At 45.0% G+C, this 25,817-nt stretch overlaps 1 protein-coding gene across 2 annotated transcripts; it reads left to right on the forward strand.

Moving 5' to 3' along the window:
• The first annotated feature begins 9,090 nt into the window (after window positions 1–9,090).
• On the forward strand, window positions 9,091–25,299 carry LOC311134144 (casein kinase II subunit alpha-like). Of its 2 annotated transcripts, none has more exons than XM_084167742.1 (13): window positions 9,091–9,221; window positions 11,254–11,526; window positions 11,698–11,809; window positions 11,941–12,042; window positions 12,144–12,194; window positions 12,730–12,789; window positions 16,701–16,784; window positions 17,115–17,225; window positions 17,541–17,642; window positions 17,932–18,032; window positions 18,152–18,300; window positions 19,268–19,357; window positions 23,762–25,299. In XM_084167742.1, exons 2-13 carry the CDS (start codon window positions 11,426–11,428, stop codon window positions 23,881–23,883), a joined length of 1,185 nt encoding a protein of 394 aa, XP_084023868.1. In that variant the 5' UTR covers window positions 9,091–9,221; window positions 11,254–11,425; the 3' UTR covers window positions 23,884–25,299. The 2 variants fall into 2 exon arrangements, with proteins under 2 accessions (XP_084023868.1, XP_084023869.1); XM_084167743.1 differs by having other exon boundaries at window positions 9,118–9,221; window positions 11,390–11,526.
• Window positions 25,300–25,817: the final 518 nt, after the last annotated feature.

Genomic DNA, 25,817 nt, shown 5'->3' on the forward strand with positions numbered 1-25,817 from the left:
AAGGTAAGAAGATTGACAGCTCCAACTCAGATGTCGTCATGATGTTTGTAACATACTGCCCTGACCCCAAACTGGCAGCAGTATTCCAATACAAGTCTGCTGAGAAATGGACTGCGAGGGAAGTACAGGAGAGAATCTATGAACATGAATGCCGCAGAAAGGCGCTTGAAGGCGGGGCCAATGCTGGTGCGTGCAGTGACACTTCTCTCACATCAAGCGCCAAACAAGATGGGCAGAGTGCAAGTATCGAGAGGCTCATTCACCTGCTTGAATGTACCTTAGAGAAGAGCATACCACCTGTTATGGTTTCACAGACACAGGCCAGGGCGCCATCTTTCCCCGCCCTTCAGGCGTAGGGAATGCAGGGTTTGTGGCTCAACAGATCACTCCACTGTGATGCACTGTAGACATGAGAACCTGTGCTTCTGGTGCTTTTCCCCAGATCATTGGAAGTCAAATTGTCCAAAACAGGGGGAACGCTATGCCAATCCTGGCGGTGAGAGACGCCCAACACAGCAGCAGAGAAACCCACTACAGCAGCAACCGTTAAACTGACACGCCCACAGGTGAAGGGGGGAAATGTGGGTGTTCAACTGTCTACCCCCAGGAAAGAATCTGATGATCTTGAGAAAACATATGAGATGTTGTGCTCTGATGCGAAAGGAGGAGAGAAAATTGTTATGTTAGGTTCACAAGAGGTTGAGGCTTTTTCAGATTTGTTTTACACTTCTGTGTCTGTACATGGGAAAGTGCAGCTTAAGGGCATGCTTGACAATGGTTCTATGGCCTGTACATTGAGTGAACATACTGAGCAGAGACTTTTGGAAGCAGGTGTTCTTCCTCAGCAATATCAGTCTCCTAAAGAGTTAGTGTTAGTGGGTTGTGGGGGGAAGAAGGCCTCACCAAAGTGTTTCTATGACTTGGAGATGCAAATCTATGGGATTGATGTTAAAGTGCCCAACCTAGTTTTTCCTGGACAGCGTGATGATCTTATCCTGGGATCGAACGTCATTAAGCATCTATTGCATGAGATGAAGGGCACTGACGAATACTGGAAGCTAGTCAACAACATGGATGGCCAGACTCATTCACCAGAGGGTGAGCAGTTTCTGCAGATGATGACAAGTGTCACAAGATGGAAGGGACAGCAAGTTGATGGCAAGATTGGGACCGTGAAGCTCACTCAAGCTGTGACTCTTTTTCCCAAGACTGAACACTTAGTTTGGGGTAAACTTCCTAAAAATGTGCCATTGTCTCCAGGCAGCACTGTAATAGTCGAGCATACCAGGTCAAAGGTCATGCCCAGAAACATACAGTGGGGGAAAAAAGTATTTAGTCAGCCACCAATTGTGCAAGTTCTCCCACTTAAAAAGATGAGAGAGGCCTGTAATTTTCATCATAGGTACACATCAACTATGACAGACAAATGGAGAATTTTTTTTCCAGAAAATCACATTATAGGATTTTTAATGAATTTATTTGCAAATTATGGTGGAAAATAAGTATTTGGTCACCTACAAACAAGCAAGATTTCTGGCTCTCACAGACCTGTAACTTCTTCTTTAAGAGGCTCCTCTGTCCTCCACTCGTTACCTGTATTAATGGCACCTGTTTGAACTTGTTATCAGTATAAAAGACACCTGTCCACAACCTCAAACAGCCACACTCCAAACTCCACTATGGCCAAGACCAAAGAGCTGTCATAGGACACCAGAAACGCAATTGTAGACCTGCACCAGGCTGGGAAGACTGAATCTGCAATAGGTAAGCAGCTTGGTTTGAAGAAATCAACTGTGGGAGCAATTATTAGGAAATGGAAGACATACAAGACCACTGATAATCTCCCTCGATCTGGGGCTCCACGCAAGATCTCACCCCGTGGGGTCAAAATGATCACAAGAACGGTGAGCAAAAATCCCAGAACTACACGGGGGGACCTAGTGAATGACCTGCAGAGAGCTGGGACCAAAGCCTACCATCAGTAACACACTACGCTGCCAGGGACTCAAATCCTGCAGTGCCAGACGTGTCCCCCTGCTTAAGCCAGTACATGTCCAGGCCCGTCTGAAGTTTGCTAGAGTGCATTTGGATGATCCAGAAGAGGATTGGGAGAATGTCATATGGTCAGATGAAACCAAAATAGAACTTTTTGGTAAAAACTCAACTCGTCGTGTTTGGAGGACAAAGAATGCTGAGTTGCATCCAAAGAACACCATACCTACTGTGAAGCATGGGGGTGGAAACATCATGCTTTGGGGCTGTTTTCCTGCAAAGGGACCAGGACGACTGATCCGTGTAAAGGAAAGAATGAATGGGGCCATGTATCGTGAGATTTTGAGTGAAAACCTCCTTCCATCAGCAAGGGCATTGAAGATTAAACGTGGCTGGGTCTTTCAGCATGACAATGATCCCAAACACACCGCCCGGGCAACGAAGGAGTGGCTTCGTAAGAAGCATTTCAAGGTCCTGGAGTGGCTTAGCCAGTCTCCAGATCTCAACCCCATAGAAAATCTTTGGAGGGAGTTGAAAGTCTGTGTTGCCCAGCGACAGCCCCAAAACATCACTGCTCTAGAGGAGATCTGCATGGAGGAATGGGCCAAAATACCAGCAACAGTGTGTGAAAACCTTGTGAAGACTTACAGAAAACGTTTGACCTGTGTCATTGCCAACAAAGGGTATATAACAAAGTATTGAGAAACTTTTGTTATTGACCAAATACTTATTTTCCACCATAATTTGCAAATAAATTCATAAAAAATCCTACAATGTGATTTTCTGGATCTTTTTTACTCCTTTTGTCTGTCATAGTTGACGTGTACCTATGATGAAAATTACAGGCCTCTCTCATCTTTTTAAGTGGGAGAACTTGCACAATTGGTGGCTGACTAAATACTTTTTTTCCCCACTGTACTTGTGGGTAGAGTTATTACGCCCATGTGGGGAGATGGCTTGGTCCCTTTAAAGGTAGTAAACTGTTCAGATAAACATCTCACTCTAAGACGTAACATGAAGCTGGCCGATGTGTCTACATGCTTGGCTGTTGAAGATGCAATAATTTTTCAGGGCCTTCATGAGTAGAGGAAGACCCCAGTGGAACAGAAACAGGATGACAATGGCTGCCACAACCTGAAACAAAGACTGTCTGATCTAGGATTAGGAGACATCGACATTGATGGATGCCAAGGGACTGACCAGTGGAAGGAGAAGCTTGTGAATACCATCACAAAATATGAAGACATCTTCTCAAGACATAATCTTGACTGCGGAGAAGCCAGGGGTTATGTTCACCGTATCCACCTGGTTGATGACAGACCCTTCCGCCTACCATACAGAAGGGTTCCGCCTGCTCATTACCTGAAGCTGAGGAAGGTATTAACAGATATGGAGGAAGTAGGCCTTATACGCAAGTCGGTTAGTGAGTATGCCTCCCCTTTAGTCATGGTATGGAAGAAAGACGGGAGTCTGAGGTTATGTACTGACTTCAGGTGGATGAATGCACGAACGGTGAAGGACGCTCATCCCCTTCCTCATCAAGCAGATTGCCTCGCAGCCCTTGGTGGCAGTAAATGTTTCAGCACCATGGACTTGACCTCAGGATTTTATAACCTTCCAGTTCATGAAGAGGACAAGAAGTACACAGCCTTTACCACACTGATGGGACTTTGAGTACAATCGCATGCCACAAGGTCTGTGTAACAGCCCGGCCTCTTTCATGAGAATGATGTTAAGTATATTTGGGGACCTACATTTCTCAAATCTCCTTTGTTACCTAGATGTCTTGTTGGTCTTTGCACCCACCGAGGAACTGGCTCTGCAGCGACTTGAAGTTGTGTTTAGCCGTCTAAGTGCCAACAATCTCAAACTAGCACCAAAGAAATGCCACTTCCTACGAAGAACAGTGAATTTCCTCGGACATATCATTAAAGAGGACGGTGTGTCAGTGGACGCTGAGAAGGTGGAGGCCATTGCCAAGATGAGCCAAGCTCAGCTGATGGAGACAGACGGGTGTACTCCCTCTGCTCGGTGGCTGAAATCCTTCTTGGGAATGGTATTATATTACCAGCACTTCATTCCTGATTGTTCCTCCATAGCCAAGCCTTTGTTTGCACTCACTGGGGGTCAAAAGAGAAGAGGAAGAGATGGGAGGAAGAAGGGCAACAGTGGGATTTTCCGGAAGCTGACGCTATCGGATTGGACTGAGGAGTGTGTCATTGCATTCCAGAAGCTGAATTGTGTCGTGCTGGCTCACCCTGATTTTGAGAGGCCGTTCATTCTCTTCACTGACGCTTCTTTGGATGGTCTCGGGGCTGTGCTTTGTCAAGTGCCTGAAGGTGAAGATAAAGCAAGGCCCATCATTTCTGGCTTCAGATACACGGCTAGCAACTGGTCCACCTGGACGTGCTCGCTGTTTGACTTAACCTTTAGCCTCCTCCCACTCTCATCCACACTAGGAGCGTCAGGGAATTCACTGTCCGCTTTCCGTTTCTTCTTCTTTTTTTTCAACTTGCTCCGTTCACCGTCCGCTGCTCCGATCCCCACGTCAGAGTGTCTGACAGTCGAGGATAGTGGTGAATTCGGGATCGGTTTGGCTACCTCCTCATACTGCTCCTCTGGTTCTAGGCTGGTCTGATCCCCTCGTCCGAGCCTCTGACGGCGGTGGTTAGTGGTGATTTCGGAATCCATTTAGCTGGGACCAGGCCTGTTGGTGTCAGACGTCGCTCCCGCACCTTCCTTCGACAGAGGTGTGTTACGGTCTTCCTCTGCCTTCTGTAATCTGGCTGATCGTCCAACTGTAGTAACACCTTTCTTCTTGTCCTCCAGTTCTCTGTTCCGTTCCCTGACCAGGGAGATGAGCAGTTCCGAGCCGAGGGCGTGTTCCACACACTTGGGCAACTGTGGCGGGTTATTCAGCTTGTCTTTGTGCGACTGAGTGGAGATGTGCTGGGCATACTCCATCAGACCCAACAAGGTCACTTTGCACACATGGCACCAGTGCCTACAGTCCCTGCCCTTCAGCTTCTCAATTTCTCTGTGGTGCTGCATGCTCTGCAGGTGCTTATGTATGCCCCGTAAATCGGTTTTCAGGCATAGCATGCAATAGGAAGTCTTCTCCACGTTGGCGGTTGGGGTCTTCTTAGTCATCTCTGTCGGATCCTTCTCTTCGATGACTGCAGTCGACACCAATTTGACTTATTATGTAGCGGAGGCTTGTGAATCTTGAGGGGTTGAAATTACCATAAGTGTAAAGAATGCGTGTGTTGTCAGGACTGGTGGAGAGGATGATGCTGATGATCTTCAGTGGGACTCGTTGGTTTGAAGAGTTCGAAGATTGTGAGGGGAAAAACTTTCTGTACACGGGTTTGGCTCGGGTGTACTAATGCTAGTTTATTTTTTTTCTTCAAAGTGTTGTTGCTTATGAAGCAGTGGGACCGCTTGATCCTAAGAGAGGGAGTTCTGTATCGTGTCATTATGGAGTGTCACACAAACCGGAGAAAATTCCAGTATGTCTTACCAGAGGTGTTGCGACTCAAAGCAATGACCGGCATTCACGACCTTGCAGGACATCAAGGCCAGGCTAGAACTCTAGCCCTGGCAAGACAGAGGTTTTTCTGGCCTGCAATGGAGAGAGACATCAAGGAGTATGTACGCTGCTGCCAGAGATGCGTTCTAGCAAAGACTCCAGAGCCAGCGGCTAGAGCCCCGTTAGAGAGCATCAAAACCTGCTCTCCCATGGAGTTGGTGTGTTTGGATTTTTGGACATCGGAAGACAGTAAGAAGAACTCAGTTGACATTCTGGTGACTGACCACGTCACTAAACTTGCCCATGCATGGCCATGCAGAAACCAGACAGCCAAGCAAGTAGCTCGTAAACTGTGGGATCATGTCTTCTGTGTCTACGGATTTGCTGCAAGGATCCATTCTGATCAGGGCGCGAATTTCGAGAGCGAGTTAATAGCAGAACTGCTTAAGCTCTGTGGTGTCCAAAAGTCAAGAGCCACGGCATATCACCCAATGGGGAATGGAGAGACTGAACGCTTCAACAGGACTTTAGGCAGCATGCTCAGGAGTCTACCCCTGAAAACCAAGGAACATTGGCCTGAACAAATCCAGTCATTGACATTCGCCTATAATGCCACTGTTCACGAGACCACGGGCTATGCTCCATTCTTTCTCATGTTTGGTAGGATCCCTCGGCTACCAGTGGATGTGATGTTCCACAATGTATTGGACGACTCCAGTGTTGTGGATTGCAACAAGTATGTTGAGACGCTGATCACTGGGCTGAAGGAAGCTATGAGTGTTGCCCAAAGGCACACTGACAAGCAACAGAGACGACAAGGTCGGGAGTACGACAAGCAGGTTAAAGGCATCAGTTTGTCCATGGAGGATCGTGTCCTCATCGCCAACAAGGGTGAAAGGGGCCGTTGCAAGTTGGCTGACAAGTGGAATCCCGAGATTCTCACAGTGACTTCAGTCAATCCACAAACTCACACATACAGAATCCAAGGCCGCGATGGCAGAGAGAAGGTGGTTCACAGAAATCTACTGCTGCAGGTGAACTTCCTGCCATTTGAAATTGATGATTCAGAGTACTTCAATGACAGTGATGCTGCAGGACCTTCGATCAATGGAGATGCAGGAGAGGCCACGCATTCCGGTGATGGACTGGACAGGGAAGACATGGAGGAAAGTGCATCTTGGATGGCGGAGGATTCAAGCGATTACTCCGAGCTGTGGACATCGGATGCAAAGACAGAACCAGAAGAACCTTGCCTGCCTGATGAAAATGACCTGGGAAGCACTTCTGAAATCCTGGAGCTGATTCCTTCAAACCCTCCTCTGATCAATGATCTAAGGCCAGAACCACTGTTAGTCACCATGGCCCCTAGCCCAGTGGTGGGTCGTACAAGGGCGGGGAGGGTAGTTAAACCTGTCAAGAGACTAATTGAGTCAATCATTTTACATTACATTTTAGTCATTTAGCAGACGCTCTTATCCAGAGCGACGTACAGTTAGTGAATACATATTTTTTTATACTGGCCCCCCGTGGGAATCAAACCCACAACCCTGGCATTGCAAACGCCATGCTCTATCAACTGAGCTACATCCCTGCCGGCCATTCCCTCCCCTACCCTGGACGACGCTGGGCCAATTGTGCGCCGCCCATGAGTCTCCCGGTCGCGGCCGGCTGCGACAGAGCCTGAATTCGAACCAGGATCTCTAGTGGCACAGTTAGCACTGCGATGCAGTGCCTTAGACCACTGCGCCACTCAGGAGTTATCCCCCAGAAGGTGCAAGTTGAACATAGTACAGAGATATAGTACAGAATTACAGTTTATTTTACGGCTAAGAAGGTAGATATAGTGTAAGAGGCACTATGCATCTAGGGGCAGTTGAAGGTCTGACCAACTTTCACTTGCCCTGAACCCTATGGGTAGCTTTGAGCTGAATTCAGAATTATGCCTTGAGCTTGGTAGATTATTTAGTTTCGTTTTACAAGGTTGATGAAATTCAGGAGGGGTGAATGTAACAGTTTTTAAAGTACCTTGTGAATTTCACCATGTTCATATATTAATATAGCATGTTGATTTGTTATTATGCGTGGCTGCATCCTGGGAATAGGAGAGTGTGTACTTACGTTTTGCCCTGCGTGCTCAAATCATTTTGATGCACTATGAGAGGTAGGCACGCTTTTTCTGTCGTCTTTAGAAAAGTTAGATTCCTTCAAGCACAAAGTCATACACACAGTGTTTTGTTCATGAATAATGTTGTATATTTAGAGTTTACTCATCAGTGGATGGTATTGTTAAGATGCAATTGTAATTGTACTTTTTAGGATGATTTTAACATTCTGAATTCAACATGTGGTTACTAGCTAGTTAAGGTATTGTATGTGTGAACGATGGCTAGCTCCTCGACTGGTCCTTTGTATTGTGTGTCTATGTTGTAGAAAGAGGCGACAATGGGCAGAACATATTTGTGCTCTACAAATGTTTTGTATTTTCTTTTGGATGCAGGTATGTGGTTTTATCTATGTAAAATGTATGTTATGTGTTGATACATTATATGGAGAGGTTGTACTCATTTTTGTATTCTAAAAAAATCATTTTGATGCACTATGAGAGAAAGAGGCGACAATGGGCAGAACATATTTGTGCTCTACAAATGTTTTGTATTTTCTTTTGGATGCAGAGAGAATTCTGATTCATTAAAACAGCCTGATCTTCGAAGTCCACGTCTATAGTCCCAATCAATCGCACACAACGCAGAGATACAGCCGTGCAGTACAGTGCTGGTTACACAAGCTTATGGTCATGTTGTAGCAGTGTGTAGGAGGGAGATTCCTAGATGTGAGAAGTGTGCAGGAGGGCATGAGACAAAGGAATGTGTAGTATCTGTGAAAAAAGTTGTGTGTTAACTGTAGGGGTACCCATGGTGTCGGAGATCAGAATTGTCCGGTGAGAGAAAGGCAGGTTGAGGTTGCTAGGATCAGAGTAGTATAGAAGGTGTCATATGCTGAGGCAGTGAAGAGAGTAGTAGAGGAAGATGGATCCAGGGCAAGGGATCCTAAGAGGATCCCTGTGAGTAGGCTGAGGCCAAGAGTGATAGGAAAAACACATGTTTCAGTAAGGTTGGTTTCTTAGCGTTCATGGCAATGGTTATCAACTTTACCTCAACATTTGAATGTAAATCACAGAAAATAAATGTTGTGGTGGCAGCTGCAGAGAATTACTTGGGTGTACGAGATTTTACTGCAGAAGAGTTACAAGGTGTGTTGTGTCCTGTCCTCCCAGGCTGCCTGCGTGGTGTAGGATCAGATGGGGCCAAATAGTGGAATAGTGGTGAAGATTTAATGGGTGTAGAGTTAGTCGGTAGGGCAATTATTTCCCCTTTTCCCGTCATTTTTCCCTTCCCTTTTTGTGTCACAACTTATAACGAATTCACACTCCAGAACAGTAGGCAGAAACACAGCGCTAGATAAGAGAAATAGAACGGAGACCAGCCTCACACTCCAGTACAGAAGATGGCGGCGTATGCACCTTTCAGTTGGTTGCGATTGCCAATAGGAAAAGAAGAACAGCCGTGAGTGGCGGTAGTCGGCCATATTGTCTCTGAGACAGCAAAAATCATACGCAAGTACACCCGCGAGAGGAAAGGAAGGGACCCTGCCTTCACTCCGCTCCTAAGAAAGGAGTTGGGTCGCAGATTTGATCAAAGAGGTAACTATACAATACACATTTGGACTCTGGGTCAAATTATTTTATTAAACAAGCAGGCAGGTAGCAATGCTAACAGTGTTAGCTAGCTAGCTTTCAAGCTTTCCAGTGGGACTGGTGACCAACACGTTAGCTAGCTGGGCTAGATGAGACTATCGGTAGCTAGCTAGCTAGGTAGTTGGATAACAAGACTGTCCAATGTAGTTGTTGCAGCCAAACTGCGCAAACCAGCCATGTGTTAGCTAGTTAGATGTGTGAAAGTGCTAACGTTAGCTAGCATAGCTCATCTTTGAAGCAACTCCTCAGCGTTTCAGCGACCCCAAGGGGTGCACGTTTTGGTTTTGGCCCTAGCACTACACAGCTGATTTCAAATAATCAACTCATCATTCAGTTTTGATTATTTGAATCTGCTGTGTAGTGCTGGGGCAAACATCAAAACGTGCACCCCAGGACCGAGTTTGGGGAAACGCTGCAACCTACGGTTGCCACATTGATTTCGTTAACGTTAGGCTAGCTCACTATCGTAACTACTCGTCAGGGGCACTGAACAAACAAACATTTCTTATTCCTCAATAGTTAGATACACATGTTTGTTATCAAACATGGCATTAACCTCCGTTAGCTAGCTATATCTTAACAAGAGGGCAGCAACACCACTTTTCCCCGAAGATGTATTGCATCCATTGCAGAGAAGATTTATTAATTGCTACATATTTTTAAAATAAAACTACGCTAACTTTAGAATGTAGTGGATGTGGAACTCGCCTGTAGCATGTTGGCTGGAGTTAATATCAAACCTTCCCTGAAATCTAAAGGCAACTGTCACTCAGGTTGCTAGTTTGCTCCCTGCTCGAAGCAGAACAAATGCACTCTGTTACAATGGTGTCATGACTCGGATCCACAGTTGGGCTCTGCCCGGCTGCTGAGGTAACTTCGAGGAGTAGGAGGTTGGTCGTTATGACGAGGGGAGTTTGAGACAAAATATCTAAAGGATCATATTATTAAACACACTTTCCAAATGTGGGTCTGTTGTAGACCCACTTCCTCTCTGCATACATCGTGTCACGTGATAGTGACCGACCATCCTGCCCACCAGAACAGTAAGTTGAAATGGAATCGTATATAACTTCTGGCTTCCCACGGACTGTTGCTAAAAGCACTTACTTTAAGCCTAGGTAGGCTACATACTATCAGAGGTAGAGAGCTAGATGTACCAAACACATCTCAAAGCTAGGTAAAACAAGCCTCAGGGTAAAACTGCATATCCCTGGGTCACTATTACGAACCAGGTAAGCCCCAAATACACTCATGGTACTACATTTTTAGTAGGCTCCATTATCATACCTATGCCCACCTCTATACAGATATAGAGGATATCTTTGACAGGCACCACAGTTATAACCGTTTGTTGGCAAAGATAAGTGAAGGCTTGACTATTGCAGAGGAAATGGTCTATTGGCAAGAAGTATGGATGGATATTATAATTTATCAATAGAAGCCTGTATGAGTATGTATGAACCTTTTTTTGAACAAATGGGATCTTCTCAGTTAAAAAGTCAAATGTGATAGTATTTTCACACCTTTTTTGACTGATTTTGTGTGTGTAGTGTTAATGATGAATTCCATCAAACATTGATGATTACGGCAGTAAGAGAATGGATTTTGCATTTTAAACTAAATCAATAGTCACATAGCTTATCCCTGCCAGCTTTAGTAATTTAACATTGTCAATACTTTGGGGGTGGTGCAGTGACACATTTTAAAACAGCCTACAGGTAGTCAGGCCTGAAATTTAGTTTGCAACAAGACATACTAGTTTCTTCACTTTGTTAGGTCTATAGTTATCAACAACAAATGCAGTGTTGTTGTAACAGTGCATCAAATTGCATTACACACACCTATAGAAACTGTCTGCACTGGCCATCAGTTCTGCAGGAAGTTTTTACACCCATGTCAATGATGCGTATTTGATCTGGCCTAGGTGAAGGTCTCAAATATAACTGACATTGTTTCTTTGGTCCCCCTGTTGTCTCAGCTGTCCGCCCCAGGTGCCCCCCACTACAGCCAAAGCCCCCCCCACCCCCCCTTACCCCTGCCCTGTCAGGAAGAGGCCCCTCACCCGTTCCCCCACCTTCCCTCCTACCCTCTTCCCTCCTCATCCTTCTCTGCAGTAAGTGCTCCCCCTCACCTCTGCCAAGCTGTCGGACATGTCAGGACCCGTGCCGAGTCGGGCCCGCGTGTACACCGATGTCAATACACAACGGCCCAGGGAGTACTGGGACTATGAGTCCCATGTGGTGGAATGGGGGTATGCAGCAGCGACACACACACACTCCCAGTCTCTAAATGAAGTCACAGAGAATGTTGGTTGGTGCTTGCTAAACTAACTGATGACTTTCTCTTCTTTGCACGTTAAATCTCTGCAGTTTAATTCCAATTTCCTTGAATGGTGTAATTGACAAAACAATTCTGACCGCAGAAATCAAGATGACTTCCAGTTGGTGCGGAAGCTGGGACGCGGGAAGTACAGTGAAGTGTTCGAAGCAATCAACATCACCAACAACGAGAAGGTTGTGGTGAAAATACTCAAGGTAAGGCCACGATGAGAAATCAGTATCATTCAGATTGCCATTCGATACAGACTCACATTGGCTTGTTGGATTCATATTGAAGTAAAACCACCCTGACAATCAATACAATTGGTCTTTAATTGTGTCCATAGCCCGTCAAGAAAAAGAAAATCAAGCGTGAAATTAAGATCCTGGAGAACCTCCGCGGAGGCCCCAACGTCATCTCCCTTGTAGACATCGTCAAAGACCCAGTGGTGAGTAGGAATGGGGGGGCGGAGAAAGAGATGTGAAAACTGTATTACGCTTTTAGAGGTGCTCCATGACTTTGATGCAACAACCCCTTCTTTTCTTTCAGTCTCGGACACCTGCCTTGGTCTTTGAACATGTCAACAACACAGACTTCAAGGTAAGATGGAGCATCAGATTTAACCCCTGGGTCGTATTCTTTAGAGCACACTGCATCAAAACGTTTGCCGTTTCTTATTGGGCACGTTCAGGTAGTCCGTCCTCGCTGCAGTCTTTCTTCCGTTTGGTGCCTAATGAATATGACCCTGTTTCTTGACTGTATAACATCTCTATTTAGAAACAAAGCCCTATGAAACCTCCTTTTTTGGCATGCATGTTGTTTCCCCGTACTCCAGTGTGTATGTGTGGAGGGACACAGGTGCAGTGCTATGTCTTCGGTGCCAGGATGTTTCTTGTCTTGTGGTTCTATCCTCAATCACTGGTACGCAATGATCAATTGGAATGGTTGCGTCAAGTTTAGTGTTGCTTAAAAGGCCTAAGTGTTACCAGTCAGATGCCCAAGTTGATAGCTTGTGATTTTAATAATATGTGAACTCTTTGTATTGGATGGGTTCAGGTTGCTTAGACAGATATATGCATGTACTCTTCAGGGTTTGGTTGAATCACTGTATTGATTCATCTGTTTTTACTTGCAGCAATTGTACCAGACCCTAACGGACTATGACATCCGGTTCTACATGTTCGAGATCCTCAAGGTGGGTCTCGTAATGTTGTAATTTGGGTGTACTACCCCATTTCATGTGTTCTCTTAAAATGTATTGGAAGTCCCAGAGACTGCTAGACATGAGTCATCATTTCCTCTCCCAAAACAAGAACATTCAGGTGCTTAAGAGTATAAGCCCCTTGTTTGTCCGACGGTTACAGTGGCTTGCGAAAGTATTCACCCCCTTCTTGGCATTTTTCCTATTTTGTGGCCTTACAACCTGGAATTAAAATTGATTTTTTTGGGGTTTGTATCTTTTTATTTACACAACATGCCTATCACTTTGAAGATGCAAAATATTTTTTATTGTGAAACAAACAAGAAATAAGACAGAAAAACAGAACTTGAGTGTGCATAACTATTCACCCCCCCAAAGTCAATACTTTGTAGAGCCACCTTGAGCAGCAATTATAGCTGTAAGTCTCTTGGGGTATGTCTCTATAAAATGTTTCCCCTTAAACCACTCAAGTGTTGCTTTAGCAGTATGCTTAAGGTCATTGTCCTGCTGGAAGGTGAACCTCCGTCCCAGTCTCAAATCTCTGGAAGACTGAAACAGGTTTCCCTCAAGAATGTCCCTGTATTTTGCGCCATCCATCATTCCTTCAATTTTAACCAGTTTCCAAGTCCCTGCCGATGGAAAAACATCCCCACAGGTGGTGTTCTCGGGGTGGTGTTCTCGGGGTGATGAGGTGTTGGGTTTGCGCCAGACATAGCGTTTTCCTTGATGGCCAAAAAGCTCAATTTTAGTCTCTGAACAGAGTACCTTCTTCCATATGTTTGGGGAGTCTCCCACATGCCTTTTGGCGAACACCAAACGTGTTTGCTTATTTTTTTCTTTAAGCAATGGCTTTTTTCTGGCCACTCTTCCGTAAAGCCCAGCTCTGTGGAGTGTACAGCTTAAAGTGGTCCTATGGACAGATACTCCAATCTCTTACTGTGGAGCTTTGCATCTCCTTCAGGGTTATGTTTAGTCTCTTTGTTGCCTCTCAGATTAATGCCCTCCTTGCCTGGTCTGTGAGTTTTGGTGTGCGGCCCTCTCTTGGCAGGTTTGTTGTGGTGCCATATTCTTTCCATTTTTTAATAATGGATTTAATGGTGCTCCGTGGGATGTTCAAAGTTGCGGATATTTTTTTATAACCCTGATCTGTACTTCTCCACAACTTTGTCCCTGACCTGTTTGGAGAGCTCCTTGGTCTTCATGGTGCCGCTTGCTTGGTGGTGCCCTTTGCTTAGTGGTGTTGCAGACTCTGGGGCCTTTCAGAACAGGTGTATATATACTGAGATCATGTGGCACTTAGAATGCACACAGGTGGACTTTATTTTACTAATTACCGTATTTTCCGCACTATAAGGCGCACTTAAAAGCCTTTAATTTTCTCAAAAAACGACAGTGCGCCTTATAATCCGGAGCACCTTATATATGGATCAATTGGTTAATTGGTTGATCCATACTGGTTGTACACGGCGCTCTGTCAAAATGTTTCAGTATGAAAAACCAATAAACAATTTAATAATAATGAAATGTTTCAGTACGACTGGTAAACTGTGGTCCTCTGTAGCTCAGCTGGTAGAGCACGGCGCTTGTAACGCTAAGGTAGTGGGTTCGATCCCCGGGACCACCCATACACAAAAAAAAAAGTATGCACGCATGACTGTAAGTCGCTTTGGATAAAAGCGTCTGCTAAATGGCATATTATTATATTATTAAACTACAAAGTCGCACCGCTTGCAGCATTACGGCTACCGTAGTCAGTAAACACTGGTACTGTGCTTACTCACAGTCCCACACCACTTGTGTGTGTATAAAGACCCCAAAATGGCACCTTTCAAGAGACACGCTTACGACGCAGAGTTCAAGCTCAAGGCTGTCGGTCACGCAGTAGAATATGGGAATAGAGCAGCAGCGAGAGACATTAATGAATCAATGGTACGGAAGTGGAGGAAGCAAGAAGATGACCTGCGCCAAGTAAAGAAGACTAAACAGAGTTTCCGAGGGAACAAAGCGAGATGGCCACAGTTAGAGGACAAACTCGAACAGTGGGTTGTTGAACAGAGAGCAGCAAGTAGAAGCGTATCTACAGTCACTATTCGAATGAAGGCAACAGCGCTAGCACGGGACATGATCATCGATTGAATTTCGAGGCGGTCCTTCTTGGTGCTTTCGTTTTATGAAAAGACGTAATCTCTCCATCCGCACACGAACTACCGTCTCGCAGCAACTGCCAAAAGATTACCAAGAAAAGCTGGTCACTTTCCGCGCATACTGCAAAAAGAAGATCACTGAAAAGAAGATCCGGCCAGAGCACATCACCAACATGGACGAGGTTCCACTCACCTTTGATATTCCCGTGAACCGCACTGTGGAGAAAACGGGGACCAGTACGGTGTCTGTACGCACCACAGGGAATGAGAAGTCATCCTTCACTGTAGTTCTCGCCTGCCAGGCTAATGGCCAGAAACTTCCACCCATGGTTATTTTCAAGAGGAAGACCTTGCCAAAAGATAACTTTCCAGCCGGCGTCGTCATCAAAGCTAGCCCGAAGGGATGGATGGATGAGGAAAAGATGAGTGAGTGGCTGAGAGAAATTTACGTCAAGAGACCGGGTGGCTTTTTCCACACAGCTCCGTCCCTATTGATCTACGACTCAATGCGCGCCCATATCACCGATGCTGTCAAAAAACAAGTGAAGCAAACTAATTCGGAGCTTGCCGTCATTCGGGGTGGATTAACTAAAGAACTCCAGCCGCTAGATATTGGTGTCAACAGGGCGTTCAAAGCTAGACTGCGAGCTGCGTGGGAGCAGTGGATGACAGAAAGCGAACACACGTTCACCAAGACGGGGAGACAGCGCCGGGCGACTTACGCCACTATCTGCCAATGGATCGTGGATGCCTGGGCTGATATCGGTCTCAACTGTGGTCAAAGCTTTCACGAAGGCAGGAATAATCTCTGAACTGCCAGGCAACAGCAGCGACACTGACTCGGATAATGACGAGAGGGAGCCGGGCAGGTTGGATGCCGTAGTCGCCCAACTGTTCAATTCGGACACTGAAGAAGAAGAATTCGAGGGATTCGTGGACGGGGAATGAACTGAAAAAGTGAGCTTTACGTGTTATACGTAACTGAACAATGTTGAGTTATGCACTAACGTTTGATTTAGTGGTATCAGACTGTTTCTTTTACTACGTGTTTACTAAATCAGGGAAAAGTTCCCCTCCACGTTTGGGAGAAGAGTGAGCAAGGCTGGGAGATATTGTTAATATGCACATTAACGTTTGAACAACGTTACCATGGGAGTGAACGGAGTTGTCAGAATGCTTAATAAAGTTTGACTTTATCTGACTGTTTTGTTGACATTCCCTTTAGCACAGCTCCATCTAGTGGATGCATAATGCAACCCCAGTCAAACGTTTGACTGCAGTATCTTCTATTCTATGCGCCTTACAATCCGGTGCGCCCTATATATGAAAACAGTTCTAAAATAGGCCATTCATTGAAGGTGCGCCTTATAATCCGGTGCGCCTTATAGTGCGGAAAATACGGTATGTGACTTCGGAAGGTAATTGGTTGCACCAGATCTTATTTAGGGGCTTCATAGCAAAGGGGGTGAATACATATGCACGCAGCACTTTTCTGTTATTTTTTTCATTTGACTTCACCAATTTGGACTATTTTATGTATGTCCATTACATGAAATCCAAATAAAAATCCATTTAAATTACAGGTTGTAATGCACCAAAATAGGAAAAACACCAAGGGGGATGAATACTTTTGCCCATCAACATGTTTGTGCGCCAAGATGGGTAGACGTCTCTTTTGTCATCTCTGCTTTGCGTTACTTTGTTGAGTAAATCTCCAGCCACCTTGTTGCTAACTGGCGGCCATTTTGGCTCTGTCCGCAGGCCCTGGACTACTGCCACAGCATGGGAATCATGCACAGGGACGTGAAACCCCACAATGTGATGATAGATCACGAACACCGCAAGGTGAGTGTTTATGACCAATGCGGCGGCGGCACAGTTATTTCCCTCCATCCGATTCGCCCATAGACAAGACCTTTGTCATCAGTGTATTTTAATGTGACAAAAAATGTATGCTAGTTTAAATGGAAATATTTTAACTCTTGATGAATTATGTTATGATGCATGTATTATTGGAGCTGTTTTACAAGCAGATATTGCACAATGACAAAAGTCATTACAATACCCCAAAGTCTAAGTAGTCCCTCCCTGTTTGTCTGTTTATTTTTGTTTGGTGCCCTAATGAACAGAACCATGTTATGCTCCTTTCAATATCGACTGTTTGTGTTCTTCCAGCTGCGCCTTATTGACTGGGGTCTGGCTGAGTTCTACCACCCGGGACAGGAGTACAATGTCCGAGTGGCTTCTCGCTACTTCAAAGGACCCGAGCTTCTGGTCGACTATCAGGTATGTTGTCCGGCTACTGGTCCTAATTTTGTCGAGCTCAGTCTATATTCTTTGCTGTTGTGTAGATCACCGCTACATTTACGCCACTGAACCAAACTGTGCTGAGCTGGTTAAGCATCCACCGTAGTTACTGGAACCATGCTGAACACGGCAATGTGAAAACCAAACAACAGTCAAGAGATCTCCCATTGGCCATTCAAATCCATTTTATTAGATGGTGCCAATATTTCCCCAAGGGGCTATTGCAGGCTCCTCTTCCATTCCGCCATCTTGGCTTTTCTCTAACTCACTGATTTGACTGTCTTCTTCTTCCAGATGTATGACTACAGTCTGGACATGTGGAGTTTGGGCTGCATGCTGGCCAGCATGGTCTTCAGGAAGGAGCCTTTCTTCCACGGCCACGACAACTACGACCAGGTAAACACACTCTCTCCAATATGTTGTCCACCATGTCTCAAGGGCTCCATTCATTACCAGTGAAGAGAATAACCTTGGACCTGTTCAGGAGGGTGAAAGGTTACAGAACATTCAAATGGAAATAGATTGTATAGAGCAGATTTGATTCTGTCAGGTACAATAGGGAATCCTGTCAGTTCTATTCATTCCATTTCTATCTGCAACGTACAGCACGTTTCACGTCACTGAATACACCCAGGTGAGCTGAATGACTAGATGTTTCCCCAGTTTTTTTTTTCTCTCCTCGTAGTTGGTGAGAATAGCCAAGGTGTTGGGAACGGAAGACCTGTACGACTACATTGACAAGTACAACATAGAGCTGGAGCCTCGGTTCAACGACATTCTGGGAAGGTATGTGGTCGTCTGTCTTTACTAATGTGTGGTTTTCTACACTTGTTTTGGACACTTAGTAAAACCAACTCCTGAATCTAAACACACACAGCTGCTGCTAACCAGCTCTCCCCATCCAGACACTCTCGTAAGCGGTGGGAACGCTTCGTCCACAGTGAGAACCAGCACCTGATCAGCCCTGAGGGTCTGGACTTCCTGGACAAGCTGCTGCGCTATGACCATCAGGCCCGGCTGACTGCCCGCGAGGCCATGGATCACCCCTACTTCTGTGAGTGTGGATGTTGAAGACTCAGCGATGCATGAAGTAAACAGCAATATTGGGTCGATTTCCGCAACAACTAAGAGTGTTGAAGTGTGAGGCTAAACTTATCCGCTGTTCTGGTCCCGTAGATACCACGTTGTAAAGACGTGAAGCGTACATGGCCAGATACTATGTGTGGCTGTATAAGAGAACAGTTTTGCATCACGCTCATTTGAATATCTGCGGTGCTGATCATGACAATGTCATAACCCTGAGTCTACCTTAATAACTCTGAAAGTTGAGACTAGTTTTTTTATTGAATGTTTCCTTAACATTCTGAGAAAGGAATTTATAGGTTGTTGACGTTCTTAGAATGTTCTCTGAAAGTTGCCCACATGATGATGATTATTGGAATGGTTTATTGATTAGATCATCCAATGAAGTAGTTGTGGCTGCTGCTGGCAGGAAAGATGGTCCCAGCTGTAACCCTGTGCTTTGTTCTGTGGTGTTTTTATGTCTTTGAACCTGTGTGATCCTCTATATGACTCTATAGGCCAAGCTACAGTTGCAAAAAAAGGCTTGTTATAACTGGGGTTACTTGGCATTGCAACAAGGTTTGTCTTTAAAAGCAACTCATGGCTTCAAAAAAACCCAGTGGTGTTTTCCTTTCGATGTAACAAGGGAGCCGGATGTTCTGGTACTTCACATTTGGAAGGCTTTGATATCGTGCTATACAATTCGTTTTGTTTGCGCTAATGCGGGTCGTGTTCATTAGGGCACACTAGCAAAACGTTTTGCAGTGGCAAACAAAAACCAAATGTTTCTTTTGGTAGCTCTACCTCGTTTTACTCAGTTTTCATCCAGTTTGTCTAACGAACACGGCCCAGTTCAGTGTGGTCATCAGTAGTTGCTTATGACTATATACTTGCAGTAGCTGGAGACTAGGGACTCAAGACTGTAGAGGTTTGTTCAATGTGTTTTCTTGTCCACACAGATCCCATTGTGAAAGAGCAGGGTCGCATGCCGGGGTCGGCTAACCTACCCAGCGGAAATACAGCCATGAGCACAGCCAACATGATAACTGGTGAGCGCGCACACACACCAATCATCCTGAATGCCCACCTGTCTCCCCGTCTGAACTCCCATTACTCAGTGTTGAGGATGTTTTGTCAGTGGCAGGCCAAGCTCGGAAATTACGTAGACCCAAGCAGCCGACTTGGTCTGTGTAAAGATTCAATGACGCGTGGTAACCTGCTATATTTGTCCAGGCAAATGTCCTCAGTATTACAAACATGTCTGGGATGCCGACACTGATGTGAGTTAGTTAGTCGTTCCTCTCTAAAGGCCTTTGCAGACTGTACGTCGGATTCAATCTTTTATGATTATAACATCACACTGTGCGAATTAAAATTAAAATCTTGATATCAACCTGGCCAGATTGTACGATTTGCTGCAGTTCTGTCGTCACATTATGTGATCTGTGCATGTGCCAGCAGCGCAAGCAACTCTTTGCTTATGCGCGAGTCAAGTGAGTTTGGGAAAAACTGAAAGTATGCATCTTAGAAATAGTTTTCACATACAAACTTTATACACTGCTCAAAAAAATAAAGGGAACACTTAAACAACACATCCTAGATCTGAATGAATGAAATCATCTTATTAAATAATTTTTTCTTTAAATACATAGTTGAATGTGCTGACAACAAAATCACACAAATTATCAATGGAAATCAAATGTATCAACCCATGGAGGTCTGGATTTGGAGTCACCCTCAAAATTAAAGTGGAAAACCACACTACAGGCTGATCCAACTTTGATGTAATGTCCTTAAAAGAAGTCAAAATGAGGCTCAGTAGTGTGTGTGGCCTCCACGTGCCTATATGACCTCCCTACAACGCCTGGGCATGCTCCTGATGAGGTGGCGGATGGTCTCCTGAGGGATCTCCTCCCAGACCTGGACTAAAGCATCCGGCAACTCCTGGACAGTCTGTGGTGCAACGTGGCGTTGGTGGATGGAGCGAGACATGATGTCCCAGATGTGCTCAATTGGATTCAGGTCTGGGGAACGGGCGGGCCAGTCCATAGCATCAATGCCTTCCTCTTGCAGGAACTGCTGACACACTCCAGCCACATGAGGTCTAGCATTGTCTTGCATTAGGAGGAACCCAGGGCCAACCGCACCAGCATATGGTCTCACAAGGGGTCTGAGGATCTCATCTCGGTACCTAATGGCAGTCAGGCTACTTCTGGCGAGCACATGGAGGGCTGTGCGGCCCCCCAAAGAAATGCCACCCCACACCATGACTGACCCACCGCCAAACCGGTCATGCTGGAGGATGTTGCAGGCAGCAGAACGTTCTCCACGGCGTCTCCAGACTGTCACGTGCTCAGTGTGAACCTGCTTTTATCTGTGAAGAGCACAGGGCGCCAATGGCGAATTTGCCAATCTTGGTGTTCTCTGGCAAATGCCAAACATCCTGCATGGTGTTGGGCTGTAAGCACAACCCCCACCTGTGGACGTCGGGCCCTCATACCACCCTCATGGAGTCTGTTTCTGACCGTTTGAGCAGACACATGCACATTTGTGGCCTGCTGGAGGTCATTTTGCAGGGCTCTGGCAGTGCTCCTCCTTGCACAAAGGCGGAGGTAGCGGTCCTGCTGCTGGGTTATTGCCCTCCTACGGCCTCCTCCACGTCTCCTGATGTACTGGCCTGTCTCCTGGTAGCGCCTCCATGCTCTGGACACTATGCTGACAGACACAGCAAACCTTCTTGCCACAGCTCGCATTGATGTGCCATCCTGGATGAGCTGCACTACCTGAGCCACTTGTGTGGGTTGTAGACTCCGGCTCATGCTACCACTAGAGTGAAAGCACCGCCAGCATTCAAAAGTGACCAAAACATCAGCCAGGAAGCATAGGAACTGAGAAGTGGTCTGTGGTCACCACCTGCAGAACCACTTCTTTATTGGGGGTGTCTTGCTAATTGCCTATAATTTCCACCTGTTGTCTATGCCATTTGCACAACAGCATGTGACATTTATTGTCAATCAGTGTTGCTTCCTAAGTGGACAGTTTAATTTCACAGAAGTGTGATTGACTTGGAGTTACATTGTGTTGTTTAAGTGTTCCCTTTATTTTTTTGAGCAGTGTATATCTGAATTCAGAATCAGCTTCCCCAAAATAACATGAACGTGTATTTTGATTGGTGATTTTGTGCATTTTTCAAAATCCAATCAGGTAGCCTGATTTCAAATGTGTCATGCAAACAAGATTATTAGGGAAATTATTCCACTTGCACAGCATGTAAACGTTTAAATCGAACTATTATATTAATCCGACTATTATATTAATCGGACTATTCACAATAAACAGATTATTGTGTGCTTGCTTAGTGCCGGCCGTGTTCCTATTGGTCAATTACCGGGATCGGCTCAACACCAGCCACACACGATAAAGGCAAACAAATTCTGACACTGACAGAACTTTGTCGGAGCCTACGACTGCACGTAGTGTTACTAAATCGGCAGACCTAGACCCTGTCACACTGAATGGGCCAAGACGTCCGACAATCGTTTACGACCTAAGACTTTGCCCACGACGTGGACATTTCTTCTGGGATGGCAAAATCATACATTCTGTAAAGGCCTTTAAAGGTGGGTAGTAAAATAATGATTTCATCAAGGGTTATGACATTGTCATAATTGACATACTGTAATTTAATGCAATACATTTCAGAAGAGCTCAACTCTCACCATACAGTGAGGGGGGAAAAGTATTTGATCCCCTGCTGATTTTGTACGTTTGCCCACTGACAAAGAAATGATCAGTCTATAATTTTAATGGTAGGTTTATTTGAACAGTGAGAGACAGAATAACAACAACAAAAATCCAGAAAAACGCATGTCAAAAATGTTATAAATTGATTTGCATTTTAATGAGGGAAATAAGTATTTGACCCCCCCCTCAATCAGAAAGATTTCTGGCTCCCAGGTGTCTTTTATACAGGTAATGAGCTGAGATTAGGAGCACACTCTTAAAGGGAGTGCTCCTAATCTCAGTTTGTTACCTGTATAAAAGACACCTGTCCACAGAAGCAATCAATCAATCAGATTACAAACTCTCCACCATGGCCAAGACCAAAGAGCTCTCAAAGGATGTCAGGGACAAGATTGTAGACCTACACAAGGCTGGAATGGGCTACAAGACCATCGCCAAGCAGCTTGGTGAGAAGGTGACAACAGTTGGTGCGATTATTTGCAAATGGAAGAAACACAAAAGAACTGTCAATCTCCCTCCATGCAAGATCTCACCTCGTGGAGTTGCAATGATCATGAGAACGGTGAGGAATCAGCCCAGAACTACACGGGAGGATCTTGTCAATGATCTCAAGGCAGCTGGGACCATAGTCACCAAGAAAACAATTGGTAACACACTACGCCGTGAAGGACTGAAATCCTGCAGCGCCCACAAGGTCCCCCTGCTCAAGAAAGCACATATACAGGCCCGCATGAAGTTTGCCAATGAACATATGAATGATTCAGAGGAGAACTGGGTGAAAGTGTTGTGGTCAAATGAGACCAAAATGGAGCTCTTTGCCATCAACTCAACTCGCCGTGTTTGGAGGAGGAATGCTGCCTATGACCCCAAGAACACCATCCCCACCGTCAAACATGGAGGTGGAAACATTATGCTTTGGGGGTGTTTTTCTGCTAAGGGGACAGGACAACTTCACCGCATCAAAGGGACGATGGACGGGGCCATGTACCGTCAAATCTTGGGTGAGAACCTCCTTCCCTCAGCCAGGGCATTGAAAATGGGTCGTGGATGGGTATTCCAGCATGACAATGACCCAAAACACACGGCCAAGGCAACAAAGGAGTGGCTCAAGAAGAAGCACATTAAGGTCCTGGAGTGGCCTTAATCCAATAGAAAATCTGTGGAGGGAGCTGAAGGTTTGAGTTGCCAAACGTCAGCCTCGAAACCTTTAATGACTTGGAGAAGATCTGCAAAGAGGAGTGGAACAAAATCCTTCCTGAGATGTGTGCAAACCTGGTGGCCAACTACAAGAAACGTCTGACCTCTGTGATTGCAAACAAGGGTTTTGCCACCAAGTACTAAGTCATGTTTTGCAGAGGGGTCAAAATCTTATTTCCCTCATTAAAATGCAAATCAATTTATAACATTTTTGACATGCGTTTTTCTGGATTTTGTTGTCTCTCTCACTGTTCAAATAAACCTACCATTTAAAATTATAGACTGGTCATGTCTTTGTCAGTGGGCAAACGTACAAAATCAGCAGGGGATCAAATACTTTTTTCCCTCACTGTATGTGAGTGCATCCATTGTCATATTTCCTATGTAACTCATTGGTTATATTGTAGTCACTGCATCATCAGAACACCCTTGGAAGAGTGTTTTCTAAGGAACCAGCAGGCTTATCTGTATGGTAGGTAGTTAAGCTACATTTCCCTTCTTTCTCTCTCCAGGCATCTCTGCCTTGCCAGTCGCTACTGCCCTGGTCACCCTCACCGGCTCACCCGTCCTCTCTGCTGCCACCACCAATGCCCTGAGCATCCCCGTGCCCACCGCTGCTGGTGCCCCCCAGTGATTGCACTCCCCGGGGAGCAACCAACGGGTTCCACTCACTCTGCCGGCCCGCGCCACCACCTCTACTCACTCACAGTCCAACTGCCCTGAGATCCAGGAATGCCAACCTCTGAAGGCAGTCTCACCTGAACAATGTTTGTTTGTTTCTCCTTTAATGAACTTGAGGTAACCTGACATATGAAATTAATGTTCTGTGTAATTGACATACAGGTATTCCTTTCATCTTGACAAAACGATAGTGACGATAACTGGTGTGTGTGTGTGTGGCTGTGTGTCTTAAGTTCACAAGCCGAGAATCAGTCACGAATCCACTGGTGACGGGGGTTCCTACCCTCGCAACACGTTTTGTTTGTACATCACTGACAATGGTCACGCGAAGTAGTTAGCGGAAGGCAACAGGAAAGGACTGTAACATTCGTACCAAAAGGAGCATAATCTGTAGTTTACTAATGCAAAGTCATCAAACAAGCCCTGGTGAGAACACCTTAAGCAATCCCCTATGTTTAGTTCAATCCAGAACTCTATAGCACCATTATAAAGACTCTTCCCCACAGCGTTTGAAAGTGTTTGGTGCTGTTCTGTGCTCCAGTCGTGTGTTGAAACACTGAAGCCACCTCATTCATCGTATACTAATGACACTTCAGCCTGAATAGTATGTCTTGCCTTTCTACCGAACTGGATACCTAGTCTTTTTTATGTAAGGGTTCCCTGACCGTTTTCCTTTTATGTACTGAAATGCTGAGGTGCTGGATGGGTTTCATTTACTGTGGAAACGGTTTCATGGCAGTATTGTCATTCAAACCCTTCGAAAGCCAGACGAAGCCATCCGTTCGGTTAATTTGAAATGTTTCTCTCAAACTTGCTGCTTTCCAGTTCCTTGAATTAATTCAAGTTGTAAAAAACCAAAGTTTACTCAATCGCTTGGGAAGAGGAGACTGACCAAACCTTTGTTTTCTTGGAGAGAGTTACACTGAGTTACGTGGAAATAATATGGGTAAGAAAATGTTAGATATAAGATCGCAACAGAATACGAAAGCACCGGAGTCCTGGTTAAGTTGGCTTGAAATGTATTTTTATCTCTGCTGTTAGAACCTGAGGAAAGTTTTTATTTTTATTTTGTTGTATTTAGTTTGTTTCAGGGCTAAGTTTCAGGATCGATCATCTGTTTGGTTAGACACTGAAGGATGTATTGAACTTGAACGGTTGAATTTTCCCTGTGTTAGTGCCAGAAATTTGAATCTTGTTTGAGTATAGCTGTACATATGAATCCTTTTTTCATTTGAAATCTCTCAACATATGAAATATACATCGACATAATGAAGTTGTATGAGTCCTTACATCGCTGTATATATTTTTATGTCCTTATGTAGACTAGTATTTGAAAAAAGTTGTGTAAATAAACACGTTTTATCAAGTACATCTGATTGAAATGTTTTACAAACATCACTTTCCTTAATTTTAGTATTCTTTTGACGTCACTTCTACAGTATACATTTTTGCTATGTTTTAAGTTAATTGTAACAGTGATTATAAAACGGGTTGTTTGGATGCTGATTGGACGAGCAGCGTTCCAAGCCGTGCTGTGTTGCCCATCAGACACGCCTTTGCTTGCTAACAGTTCCATCTGAATTATCACTGCGCCGCCATAAGAATATCATGTTCATGTTGCTGTCTGAATCATCTCTTTTATTTATCTCAACTCACACACAATTTCCCCTTGCTTCCAGCGTAGCATTTATACTGAACAAAAATATAAACGCAACATGCAACCATTTCAAAGATTTTCCTGAGTTACAGTTCATATAAAGATATCATTCAATTGTAATAAATTCATTAGGCCCTAATCTATGGATTTCACATGATTGGGAATACAGATATGCATCTGTTGATCACAGATACCTTTTTTTTTTTTTTATCGTATGTCGGTCCAGAGCA

This window comes from Coregonus lavaretus, assembly GCF_964263955.1.
Source record: "Coregonus lavaretus genome assembly, chromosome: 8".
NCBI classification, from domain to species: Eukaryota; Metazoa; Chordata; class Actinopteri; order Salmoniformes; family Salmonidae; genus Coregonus; species Coregonus lavaretus.

Bases quoted from the DNA above. Each gene is read 5' to 3' on its own strand.
- LOC311134144 (XM_084167742.1), top strand. From the start codon at position 11,426: ATGTCAGGACCCGTGCCGAGTCGGGCCCGCGTGTACACCGATGTCAAT. The intron at 12,195-12,729 runs GTAAGATGGAGC...TTTTACTTGCAG, and splicing joins TCAACAACACAGACTTCAAG to CAATTGTACCAGACCCTAAC. The intron at 19,358-23,761 runs GTGAGCGCGCAC...TTCTCTCTCCAG, and splicing joins CACAGCCAACATGATAACTG to GCATCTCTGCCTTGCCAGTC.